The sequence below is a fragment of the Coregonus clupeaformis genome, unplaced genomic scaffold (assembly GCF_020615455.1).
Source record: "Coregonus clupeaformis isolate EN_2021a unplaced genomic scaffold, ASM2061545v1 scaf0974, whole genome shotgun sequence".
Taxonomy (NCBI): Eukaryota; Metazoa; Chordata; class Actinopteri; order Salmoniformes; family Salmonidae; genus Coregonus; species Coregonus clupeaformis.
In genome coordinates, this window is record NW_025534428.1 from 18,057 (window position 1) to 31,738 (window position 13,682).

General features: G+C 41.8%; 1 protein-coding gene across 1 annotated transcript in view; it reads left to right on the forward strand.

The window, feature by feature from the left end:
* Positions 1 to 205: 205 nt before the first annotated feature.
* Positions 206 to 13,682, forward strand: part of LOC123486047 (voltage-dependent T-type calcium channel subunit alpha-1H-like) — a gene marked incomplete at its 5' end in the record, with an annotated part of 33,710 nt that continues 20,233 nt past the window's right edge. The window contains 6 exon segments of the mRNA XM_045217230.1: positions 206 to 357; positions 920 to 978; positions 1,094 to 1,144; positions 1,364 to 1,401; positions 1,404 to 1,496; positions 3,148 to 3,218. Of these exon segments, the coding sequence (XP_045073165.1) occupies positions 206 to 357; positions 920 to 978; positions 1,094 to 1,144; positions 1,364 to 1,401; positions 1,404 to 1,496; positions 3,148 to 3,218 (464 nt within the window).

Here is a 13,682-nt window from a genome sequence, read left to right on the forward strand (position 1 = left end):
AATGACAACGTTACTCTGTGTGTCGTAACAGGACTAACTAGTTTAATGACAACGTTACTCTGTGTGGTAACAGGACTAACTAGTTTAATGACAACATTACTCTGTGTGTGGTAACAGGACTAACTAGTTTAATGACAACGTTACTCTGTGTGTGGTAACAGGACTAACTAGTTTAATGACAACGTTACTCTGTGTGTGGTAACAGAGGCCCAGGAGAGACCTTACTATGCAGACTACTCCCCGGTGCGTCTCGCCGTCCACACGTTGTGCACCAGCCACTACCTAGACCTCTTCATCACCGTCATCATCGCCACCAACGTCCTCACCATGAGCATGGAGCACTACAACCAGCCGCAGGTAACTATAGCAACCACTCTACACGGGTAACTATAGCGACCACACATCACCACAGCCAGCCCCGGGTAACTATAGCAACTACACAACAGTACAACCAGCCTCAGGTAACTATAGCAACCACTCTACACAGGTAACTATAGCGACCACACAACACTACAGCCAGCCCCAGGTAACTATAGCAACTACACTACACTACAACCAGCCCCAGGTAACTATAGCAACCACTCTAAACAGGTAACTAAAGCAATCACACAACACTACAACCAGCCACAGGTAACTATAGCAACCACTCTACACGGCAACTATAGCAACCACACAACACTACAACAGCCTCAGGTAACTATAGCAACCACACTACACTACAACCAGCCTCAGGTAATTATAGTAACCACATTACAACTATAGCAACCAGACTGGTAACTATAGCAACCTCAAACCGGTAACCACGTAAGCTCACACACTGGTAACCATAGCAACCACAAAATTTACTAGGACAGTCGGGTAGCTTACTGTAACGAGTGTGACTTTGTGTAACAGTGTGTGTGTGTGTGTGTGTTCCCAGTATCTGGAGGAGAAGTTAAAGTATTGTAACTACATCTTCACTCTGGTGTTTGTCATCGAGCGGTCTCAAACTCATCGCCTTCTGGGCTGAGACGCTTCTTCAAGGAGAGGTACACACACACACACACTGCACACACACACGCTGGACACACACACACGCTGGACACACACACAGACAGACACACACACACATCGCCTTCGGGCTGAGACGCTTCTTCAAGGAGAGGTAACACACACACACACACTGGACACACACACACGCTGGACACACACACACAGACACACACACACACACACACACACACAACACACTTTCAATACTCTATGTGGATACACAATGAAACATAATATTCTCTCTCTCTCTGTGTGTGTGTGTGTGTGTGTGTGTGTGCTGTGTGTCTGTGTGTGTGTGTGTGTGTGTGTCTGTGTGTGTGTGTGTGTGTAGGTGGAACCAGCTGGACCTGGCCATAGTGTTGTTGTCCGTCATGGTATCACTCTGGAGGAGATTGATCTCAACGCATCACTGCCCATCAACCCCACCATCATACGCATCATGAGAGTACTGAGGATCGCTAGAGGTAAACACACACACACAGACACAGACACAGACACAGACACACACACACACACACACACACACACACACACACACACACACACACACAGACACACACACACACAGACACACACACCCTCTCCCTCAGTGATATGTGTATATGTGTACAGTATGTAACAGTGGTTAACAGTGCGTAACAGTGCGTAACAGTGTGTAACAGGTGTGAATCCAGGCTCTGTCGCGACCCGGAGACTCATGGGCGGCGACACATTGGCCCAGCTGTCCCAGGGTAGGGGAGGGAAATGGCGGCAGGGATGTAGCTCAGTTGATAGAGCATGGCGTTTGCAATGCCAGGGTTGTGGATTCGATTCCCACGGGGCCAGTATAAAAAAATATATATATGTATTCACTAACTGTAAGTCGCTCTGGATAAGAGCGTCTGCTAAATGACTAAAATGTAAAATGTAAATGTAACAGTGTGTAACAGTATTTAACAGTGTGTAACAGTGTGTAACAGTATGTAACAGTATTTAACAGTGTGTAACAGTGTGTAACAGTGTGTAACAGTGTGTAACAGTATTTAACAGTGTGTAACAGTGTGTAACAGTGTGTAACAGTATGTAACAGTGTGTAACAGTGTGTAACAGTGTGTAACAGTGTGTAACAGTGTGTAACAGTATTTAACAGTGTGTACCAGTATTTAACAGTGTGTAACAGTATGTAACAGTGTGTAACAGTGTGTAACAGTATTTAACAGTGTGTAACAGTGTTTAACAGTGTGTAACAGTATTTAACAGTGTGTAGCAGTGTGTAACAGTGTGTAACAGTGTGTAACAGTATGTAACAGTGTGTAACAGTGTGTAACAGTATTTAACTGTGTGTAACAGTGTGTAACAGTGTGTAACAGTATTTAACAGTGTGTAACAGTGTGTAACAGTGTGTAACAGTGTGTAACAGTATGTAACAGTGTGTACCAGTATTTAACAGTGTGTAACAGTATTTAACAGTGTGTAACAGTATTTAACAGTGTGTAACAGTGTGTAACAGTGTGTAACAGTATGTAACAGTGTGTAACAGTATTTAACAGTGTGTAACAGTATTTAACAGTGTGTAACAGTGTGTAACAGTGTGTAACAGTATGTAACAGTGTGTAACAGTATTTAACAGTGTGTAACAGTGTGTAACAGTGTGTAACAGTATTTAACAGTGTGTAACAGTGTGTAACAGTATGTAACAGTGTGTAACATTATTTAACAGTGTAACAGTGTGTAACAGTATTTAACAGTGTGTAACAGTGTGTAACAGTGTGTAACAGTATGTAACAGTGTGTAACAGTGTGTAACAGTATTTAACAGTGTGTAACCGTATGTAACAGTGTGTAACAGTGTGTAACAGTGTGTAACAGTGTGTAACAGTGTGTAACAGTATGTAACAGTGTGTAACAGTGTGTAACAGTGTGTAACAGTATGTAACAGTATGTAACAGTATAACAGTATAACAGTGTGTAACAGTGTGTAACAGTGTGTAACAGTGTGTAACAGTATGTAACAGTATGTAACAGTATGTAACAGTATAACAGTATAACAGTGTGTAACAGTGTGTAACAGTGTGTAACAGTGTGTGTTTGGGTCCTTCAGTTCTAATATGTATTTTCTGTTTTTCTGTCTCCTCAGTGTTGAAGCTGTTGAAGATGGCTACAGGGATGAGAGCCCTGCTGGACACTGTAGTTCAGGCCCTGCCTCAGGTAACTATGGATACTAATACAATACTGTAGTAGTACTATAGTAATACTGTTGAAGACGGCTACAGGGATGAGAGCCCTGCTGGACACTGTAGTTCAGGCCCTGCCTCAGGTAACTATGATACTAAAATAATATCAATCAATCAATCAATCAATCACATTTTATTTATAAAGCCCTTTTTACATCAGCAGATGTCACAAAGTGCTTATACAGAAACCCAGCCTAAAAACCCCAAACAGCAAGCAATGCAGATGTAGAAGCACGGTGGCTAGGAAAAACTCCTAGAAAGGCAGGAACCCTAGGAAGAAACCTAGAGAGGAACCAGGCTCTGAGGGGAAAAACTCCCTAGAAAGGCAGGAACCTAGGAAGAAACCCAGAGAGGAACCAGGCTCTGAGGGGTGGCCAGTCCCCTTCTGGCTGTGCTGGGTGGAGAGGAACCAGGCTCTGAGGGGTGGCCAGTCCCCTTCTGGCTGTACTGGGTAGAGAGGAACCAGGCTCTGAGGGGTGGCCAGTCCTCTACTGGCTGTACTGGGTAGAGAGGAACCAGGCTCTGAGGGGTGGCCAGTCCTCTACTGGCTGTACTGGGTAGAGAGGAACCAGGCTCTGAGGGGTGGCCAGTCCTCTACTGGCTGTACTGGGTAGAGAGGAACCAGGCTCTGAGGGGTGGCCAGTCCCCTTCTGGCTGTGCCGGGTAGAATCTCAAATATAAAATATATTTTGATTTGTTTAACACTTTTTTTGCTTACTACATGATTTCATATGTGTTATTTCATAGTTTTGATGTCTTCACTATTATTCTACAATGTAGAAAATAGTTTAAAAAAAGAAAAACCCTGGAATGAGTAGGTGTGTCCAAACTTTTGACTGGTGCTGTATATATCCTGTGTGTCTCCAGGGAGGTGAATCTGGCTGGGTGTTATATAATATATATATCCTGTGTGTCTCCAGGGAGGTGAATCTGGCTGGGGGTTATATAATATATATATCCTGTGTGTCTCCAGGGAGGTGAATATGGCTGGGGGTTATATAATATATATATATCCTGTGTGTCTCCAGGGAGGTGAATCTGGCTGGGGGTTATATAATATATATATCCTGTGTGTCTATAGGGAGGTGAATCTGGCTGGGTGTTATATAATATATATATCCTGTGTGTCTATAGGGAGGTGAATCTGGCTGGGTGTTATATAATATATATATCCTGTGTGTCTCTAGGGAGGTGAATCTGGCTGGGTGTTATATAATATATATATCCTGTGTGTCTCTAGAGAGGTGAATCTGGCTGGGGGTTATATAATATATATATCCTGTGTGTCTCTAGGGAGGTGAATCTGGCTGGGGGTTATATAATATATATATCCTGTGTGTCTCCAGGGAGGTGAATCTGGCTGGGGGTTATATAATATATATATCCTGTGTGTCTCTAGAGAGGTGAATCTGGCTGGGGGGTTATATAATATATATATCCTGTGTGTCTCTATGGCTGGGGGTTATAATATATATATCCTGTGTGTCTCTAGGGAGGTGAATCTGGCTGGGTGTTATATAATATATATATCCTGTGTGTCTATAGGGAGGTGAATCTGGCTGGGTGTTATATAATATATATATATCCTGTGTGTCTCCAGGGAGGTGAATCTGGCTGGGGGTTATATAATATATATATCCTGTGTGTCTCTATGGCTGGGGGTTATATAATATATATATCCTGTGTGTCTCCAGGGAGGTGAATCTGGCTGGGGGTTATACAGTGGGGAAAAAAAGTATTTAGTCAGCCACCAATTGTGCAAGTTCTCCCACTTAAAAAGATGAGAGAGGCCTGTAATTTTCATCATAGGTACACGTCAACTATGACAGACAAAATGAGAAAAAATAATCCAGAAAATCACATTGTAGGATTTTTAATGAATTTATTTGCAAATGATGGTGGAAAATAAGTATTTGGTCAATAACAAAAGTTTCTCAATACTTTGTTATATACCCTTTGTTGGCAATGACACAGGTCAAACGTTTTCTGTAAGTCTTCCCAAGGTTTTCACACACTGTTGCTGGTATTTTGGCCCATTCCTCCATGCAGATCTCCTCTAGAGCAGTGATGTTTTGGGGCTGTCGCTGGGCAACACGGACTTTCAACTCCCTCCAAAGATTTTCTATGGGGTTGAGATCTGGAGACTGGCTAGGCCACTCCAGGACCTTGAAATGCTTCTTACGAAGCCACTCCTTTGTTGCCCGAGGCGGTGTGTTTGGGATCATTGTCATGCTGAAAGACCCAGCCACGTTTCATCTTCAATGCCCTTCCTGATGGAAGGAGGTTTTCACTCAAAGTCTCACGATACATGGCCCCATTCATTCTTTCCTTTACACGGATCAGTCGTCCTGGTCCCTTTGCAGAAAAACAGCCCCAAAGCATGATGTTTCCACCCCATGCTTCTCAGTAGGTATGGTGTTCTTTGGATGCAACTCAGCATTCTTTGTCCTCCAAACACGACAAGTTGAGTTTTTACCAAAAAAGTTATATTTTGGTTTCATCTGACCATATGACATTCCCCAATCCTCTTCTGGATCATCCAAATGCACTCTAGCAAACTTCAGACGGGCCTGGACATGTACTGGCTTAAGCAGGGGATACGTCTGCACTGCAGGATTTGAGTCCCTGGCGGCGTAGTGTGTTACTGATGGTAGGCTTTGTTACTTTGGTCCCAGCTCTCTGCAGGTCATTCACTAGGTCCCCCCGTGTGGTTCTGGGATTTTTGCTCACCGTTCTTGTGATCATTTTGACCCACGGGGTGAGATCTTGCGTGGAGCCCCAGATCGAGGGAGATTATCAGTGGTCTTGTATGTCTTCCATTTCCTAATAATTGCTCCCACAGTTGATTTCTTCAAACCAAGCTGCTTACCTATTGCAGATTCAGTCTTCCCAGCCTGGTGCAGGTCTACAATTTTGTTTCTGGTGTCCTTTGACAGCTCTTTGGTCTTGGCCATAGTGGAGTTTGGAGTGTGACTGTTTGAGGTTGTGGACAGGTGTCTTTTATACTGATAACAAGTTCAAACAGGTGCCATTAATACAGGTAACGAGTGGAGGACAGAGGAGCCTCTTAAAGAAGAAGTTACAGGTCTGTGAGAGCCAGAAATCTTGCTTGTTTGTAGGTGACCAAATACTTATTTTCCACCATAATTTGCAAATAAATTCATAAAAAATCATACAATGTGATTATCTGGATTTTTTTTTCTCAATTTTTCTGTCATAGTTGACGTGTACCTATGATGAAAATTACAGGCCTCTCTCATCTTTTTAAGTGGGAGAACTTGCACAATTGGTGGCTGACTAAATACTTTTTTTCCCCACTGTATAATATATATATCCTGTGTGTCTCTAGGGAGGTGAATCTGGCTGGGGTTATATAATATATATATCCTGTGTGTCTCTATGGCTGGGTGTTATATAATATATATATCCTGTGTGTCTCTAGGGAGGTGAATCTGGCTGGGTGTTATATAATATATATATCCTGTGTGTCTCTAGGGAGGTGAATCTGGCTGGGGGTTATATAATATATATATCCTGTGTGTCTCTATGGCTGGGGGTTATATAATATATATATCCTGTGTGTCTCTAGGGAGGTGAATCTGGCTGGGTGTTATATAATATATATATCCTGTGTGTCTCTATGGCTGGGGGTTATATAATATATATATCCTGTGTGTCTCTAGGGAGGTGAATCTGGCTGGGGGTTATATAATATATATATCCTGTGTGTCTCTAGGGAGGTGAATCTGGCTGGGGGTTATATAATATATATATCCTGTGTGTCTCTAGGGAGGTGAATCTGGCTGGGGGTTATATAATATATATATCCTGTGTGTCTCTAGGGAGGTGAATCTGGCTGGGGGTTATATAATATATATATCCTGTGTGTCTCTAGGGAGGTGAATCTGGCTGGGGGTTATATAATATATATATCCTGTGTGTCTCTAGAGGTGAATCTGGCTGGGGGTTATATAATATATATATCCTGTGTGTCTCTAGGGAGGTGAATCTGGCTGGGGTTATATAATATATATATCCTGTGTGTCTCTATGGCTGGGGGTTATATAATATATATATCCTGTGTGTCTCTAGGGAGGTGAATCTGGCTGGGGGTTATATAATATATATATCCTGTGTGTCTCTACGGAGGTGAATCTGGCTGGGGTTATATAATATATATATCCTGTGTGTCTCTAGGGAGGTGAATCTGGCTGGGGGTTATATAATATATATATCCTGTGTGTCTCTAGGGAGGTGAATCTGGCTGGGGGTTATATAATATATATATCCTGTGTGTCTCCAGGGAGGTGAATCTGGCTGGGGGGTTATATAATATATATATCCTGTGTGTCTCTAGGGAGGTGAATCTGGCTGGGGGGTTATATAATATATATATCCTGTGTGTCTCTAGGGAGGTGAATCTGGCTGGGTGTTATATAATATATATATCCTGTGTGTCTCTAGGGAGGTGAATCTGGCTGGGGGTTATATAATATATATATCCTGTGTGTCTCTAGGGAGGTGAATCTGGCTGGGGGTTATATAATATATATATCCTGTGTGTCTCTAGGGAGGTGAATCTGGCTGGGTGTTATATAATATATATATCCTGTCTGTCTCTATGGCTGGGGGGTTATAATATATATATCCTGTGTGTCTCTAGGGAGGTGAATCTGGCTGGGGGTTATATAATATATATATCCTGTGTGTCTCTAGGGAGGTGAATCTGGCTGGGGGTTATATAATATATATATCCTGTGTGTCTCCAGGGAGGTGAATATGGCTGGGTGTTATATAATATATATATCCTGTGTGTCTCTAGGGAGGTGAATCTGGCTGGGGGTTATATAATATATATATCCTGTGTGTCTCTAGGGAGGTGAATCTGGCTGGGGGTTATATAATATATATATCCTGTGTGTCTCCAGGGAGGTGAATCTGGCTGGGGGTTATATAATATATATATCCTGTGTGTCTCTAGGGAGGTGAATCTGGCTGGGGGTTATATAATATATATATCCTGTGTGTCTCCAGGGAGGTGAATATGGCTGGGGGTTATATAATATATATATCCTGTGTGTCTCTAGGGAGGTGAATCTGGCTGGGGGTTATATAATATATATATCCTGTGTGTCTCTAGGGAGGTGAATCTGGCTGGGGGTTATATAATATATATATCCTGTGTGTCTCTAGGGAGGTGAATCTGGCTGGGGGTTATATAATATATATATCCTGTGTGTCTCTAGGGAGGTGAATCTGGCTGGGTGTTATATAATATATATATCCTGTGTGTCTCTAGGGAGGTGAATCTGGCTGGGGTTATATAATATATATATCCTGTGTGTCTCCAGGGAGGTGAATCTGGCTGGGGGTTATATAATATATATATCCTGTGTGTCTCTAGGGAGGTGAATCTGGCTGGGGGTTATATAATATATATATCCTGTGTGTCTCTAGGGAGGTGAATCTGGCTGGGTGTTATATAATATATATATCCTGTGTGTCTCTAGGGAGGTGAATCTGGCTGGGGGTTATATAATATATATATCCTGTGTGTCTCTAGGGAGGTGAATCTGGCGGGGGTTATATAATATATATATCCTGTGTGTCTCTAGGGAGGTGAATCTGGCTGGGGGTTATATAATATATATATCCTGTGTGTCTCTAGGGAGGTGAATCTGGCTGGGGGTTATATAATATATATATCCTGTGTGTCTCTAGGAGGTGAATCTGGCTGGGTGTTATATAATATATATATCCTGTGTGTCTCTAGGGAGGTGAATCTGGCAGGGGGTTATATAATATATATATCCTGTGTGTCTCTAGGGAGGTGAATCTGGCTGGGGGTTATATAATATATATATCCTGTGTGTCTCTAGGAGGTGAATCTGGCTGGGTGTTATATAATATATATATCCTGTGTGTCTCTAGGGAGGTGAATCTGGCTGGGTGTTATATAATATATATATCCTGTGTGTCTCTAGGGAGGTGAATCTGGCTGGGGGTTATATAATATATATATCCTGTGTGTCTCTAGGGAGGTGAATCTGGCTGGGTGTTATATAATATATATATCCTGTGTGTCTCTAGGGAGGTGAATCTGGCTGGGGTTATATAATATATATATCCTGTGTGTCTCTAGGGAGGTGAATCTGGCAGGGGGTTATATAATATATATATCCTGTGTGTCTCTAGGGAGGTGAATCTGGCTGGGTGTTATATAATATATATATCCTGTGTGTCTCTAGGGAGGTGAATCTGGCTGGGTGTTATATAATATATATATCCTGTGTGTCTCTAGGGAGGTGAATCTGGCTGGGGGTTATATAATATATATATCCTGTGTGTCTCTAGGGAGGTGAATCTGGCTGGGGGTTATATAATATATATATCCTGTGTGTCTCTATGGCTGGGTGTTATATAATATATATATCCTGTGTGTCTCTAGGGAGGTGAATCTGGCTGGGTGTTATATAATATATATATCCTCTGTGTCTATAGGGAGGTGAATCTGGCTGGGTGTTATATAATATATATATCCTGTGTGTCTCTAGGGAGGTGAATCTGGCTGGGTGTTATATAATATATATATCCTGTGTGTCTCCAGGGAGGTGAATCTGGCTGGGGGTTATATAATATATATATCCTGTGTGTCTCTAGGGAGGTGAATCTGGCTGGGGGGTTATATAATATATATATCCTGTGTGTCTCTAGGGAGGTGAATCTGGCTGGGTGTTATATAATATATATATCCTGTGTGTCTCTATGGCTGGGGGTTATATAATATATATATCCTGTGTGTCTCTATGGCTGGGTGTTATATAATATATATATCCTGTGTGTCTCTAGGGAGGTGAATCTGGCTGGGGGTTATATAATATATATATCCTGTGTGTCTCCAGGGAGGTGAATCTGGCTGGGGGTTATATAATATATATATCCTGTGTGTCTCTAGGGAGGTGAATCTGGCTGGGGGTTATATAATATATATATCCTGTGTGTCTCTATGGCTGGGGGTTATATAATATATATATCCTGTGTGTCTCTAGGGAGGTGAATCTGGCTGGGGGTTATATAATATATATATCCTGTGTGTCTCTAGGGAGGTGAATCTGGCTGGGGGTTATATAATATATATATCCTGTGTGTCTCTAGGGAGGTGAATCTGGCTGGGGGTTATATAATATATATATCCTGTGTGTCTCTAGGGAGGTGAATCTGGCTGGGGGTTATATAATATATATATCCTGTGTGTCTCTAGGGAGGTGAATCTGGCTGGGGGTTATATAATATATATATCCTGTGTGTCTCCAGGGAGGTGAATCTGGCTGGGGGTTATATAATATATATATCCTGTGTGTCTCTAGGGAGGTGAATCTGGCTGGGGGTTATATAATATATATATCCTGTGTGTCTCTAGGAGGTGAATCTGGCTGGGGGTTATATAATATATATATCCTGTGTGTCTCTAGGGAGGTGAATCTGGCTGGGTGTTATATAATATATATATCCTGTGTGTCTCTAGGGAGGTGAATCTGGCTGGGGGTTATATAATATATATATCCTGTGTGTCTCTAGGGAGGTGAATCTGGCTGGGGGTTATATAATATATATATCCTGTGTGTCTCTAGGGAGGTGAATCTGGCTGGGGGTTATATAATATATATATATCCTGTGTGTCTCTAGGGAGGTGAATCTGGCTGGGTGTTATATAATATATATATCCTGTGTGTCTCTAGGGAGGTGAATCTGGCTGGGGGTTATATAATATATATATCCTGTGTGTCTCTAGGGAGGTGAATCTGGCTGGGGGTTATATAATATATATATCCTGTGTGTCTCTAGGGAGGTGAATCTGGCTGGGGGTTATATAATATATATATCCTGTGTGTCTCTAGGGAGGTGAATCTGGCTGGGGGTTATATAATATATATATCCTGTGTGTCTCTAGGGAGGTGAATCTGGCTGGGGGTTATATAATATATATATCCTGTGTGTCTCTAGGGAGGTGAATCTGGCTGGGGTTATATAATATATATATCCTGTGTGTCTCTAGGGAGGTGAATCTGGCTGGGTGTTATATAATATATATATCCTGTGTGTCTCTATGGCTGGGGGTTATATAATATATATATCCTGTGTGTCTCTATGGCTGGGTGTTATATAATATATATATCCTGTGTGTCTCTAGGGAGGTGAATCTGGCTGGGGGCTATATAATATATATATCCTGTGTGTCTCTAGGGAGGTGAATCTGGCTGGGGGTTATATAATATATATATCCTGTGTGTCTCTAGGGAGGTGAATCTGGCTGGGTGTTATATAATATATATATCCTGTGTGTCTCTAGGGAGGTGAATCTGGCTGGGGGTTATATAATATATATATCCTGTGTGTCTCTATGGCTGGGGGTTATATAATATATATATCCTGTGTGTCTCTAGGGAGGTGAATCTGGCTGGGGGTTATATAATATATATATCCTGTGTGTCTCTAGGGAGGTGAATCTGGCTGGGTTTTATATAATATATATATCCTGTGTGTCTCTAGGGAGGTGAATCTGGCTGGGGGTTATATAATATATATATCCTGTGTGTCTCTATGGCTGGGGGTTATATAATATATATATCCTGTGTGTCTCTAGGGAGGTGAATCTGGCTGGGGGTTATATAATATATATATCCTGTGTGTCTCTATGGCTGGGGGTTATATAATATATATATCCTGTGTGTCTCTAGGGAGGTGAATCTGGCTGGGGGTTATATAATATATATATCCTGTGTGTCTCTAGGGAGGTGAATCTGGCTGGGGGTTATATAATATATATATCCTGTGTGTCTCTAGGGAGGTGAATCTGGCTGGGGGTTATATAATATATATATCCTGTGTGTCTCTAGGGAGGTGAATCTGGCTGGGGGTTATATAATATATATATCCTGTGTGTCTCTAGGGAGGTGAATCTGGCTGGGTGTTATATAATATATATATCCTGTGTGTCTCTAGGGAGGTGAATCTGGCTGGGGGTTATATAATATATATATCCTGTGTGTCTCTAGGGAGGTGAATCTGGCTGGGGGTTATATAATATATATATCCTGTGTGTTTCTAGGGAGGTGAATCTGGCTGGGGGTTATATAATATATATATCCTGTGTGTCTCTAGGGAGGTGAATCTGGCTGGGGGTTATATAATATATATATCCTGTGTGTCTATAGAGAGGTGAATCTGGCTGGGGGTTATATAATATATATATCCTGTGTGTCTATAGGGAGGTGAATCTGGCTGGGTGTTATATAATATATATATCCTGTGTGTCTCCAGGGAGGTGAATCTGGCTGGGGGTTATATAATATATATATCCTGTGTGTCTCTAGGGAGGTGAATCTGGCTGGGGGTTATATAATATATATATCCTGTGTGTCTCTAGGGAGGTGAATCTGGCTGGGTGTTATATAATATATATATCCTGTGTGTCTCTAGGGAGGTGAATCTGGCTGGGTGTTATATAATATATATATCCTGTGTGTCTCTAGGGAGGTGAATCTGGCTGGGGGGTTATATAATATATATATCCTGTGTGTCTCCAGGGAGGTGAATATGGCTGGGGGTTATATAATATATATATCCTGTGTGTCTCTAGGGAGGTGAATCTGGCTGGGTGTTATATAATATATATATCCTGTGTGTCTCTAGGGAGGTGAATCTGGCTGGGGGTTATATAATATATATATCCTGTGTGTCTCTAGGGAGGTGAATCTGGCTGGGTGTTATATAATATATATATCCTGTGTGTCTCCAGGGAGGTGAATCTGGCTGGGTGTTATATAATATATATATCCTGTGTGTCTCTAGGGAGGTGAATCTGGCTGGGTGTTATATAATATATATATCCTGTGTGTCTCCAGGGAGGTGAATCTGGCTGGGTGTTATATAATATATATATCCTGTGTGTCTCTAGGGAGGTGAATCTGGCTGGGTGTTATATAATATATATATCCTGTGTGTCTCTAGGGAGGTGAATCTGGCTGGGTGTTATATAATATATATATCCTGTGTGTCTCTAGGGAGGTGAATCTGGCTGGGGGTTATATAATATATATATCCTGTGTGTCTCTAGGGAGGTGAATCTGGCTGGGTGTTATATAATATATATATCCTGTGTGTCTCTAGGGAGGTGAATCTGGCTGGGGGTTATATAATATATATATCCTGTGTGTCTCTAGGGAGGTGAATCTGGCTGGGTGTTATATAATATATATATCCTGTGTGTCTCTAAATGGCTGGGTGTTATATAATATATATATCCTGTGTGTCTCTAGGGAGGTGAATCTGGCTGGGGGTTATATAATATATATATCCTGTGTGTCTCCAGGGAGGTGAATCTGGCTGGGGGTTATATAATATATATATCCTGTGTGTCTCTATGGCTGGGTGTTAT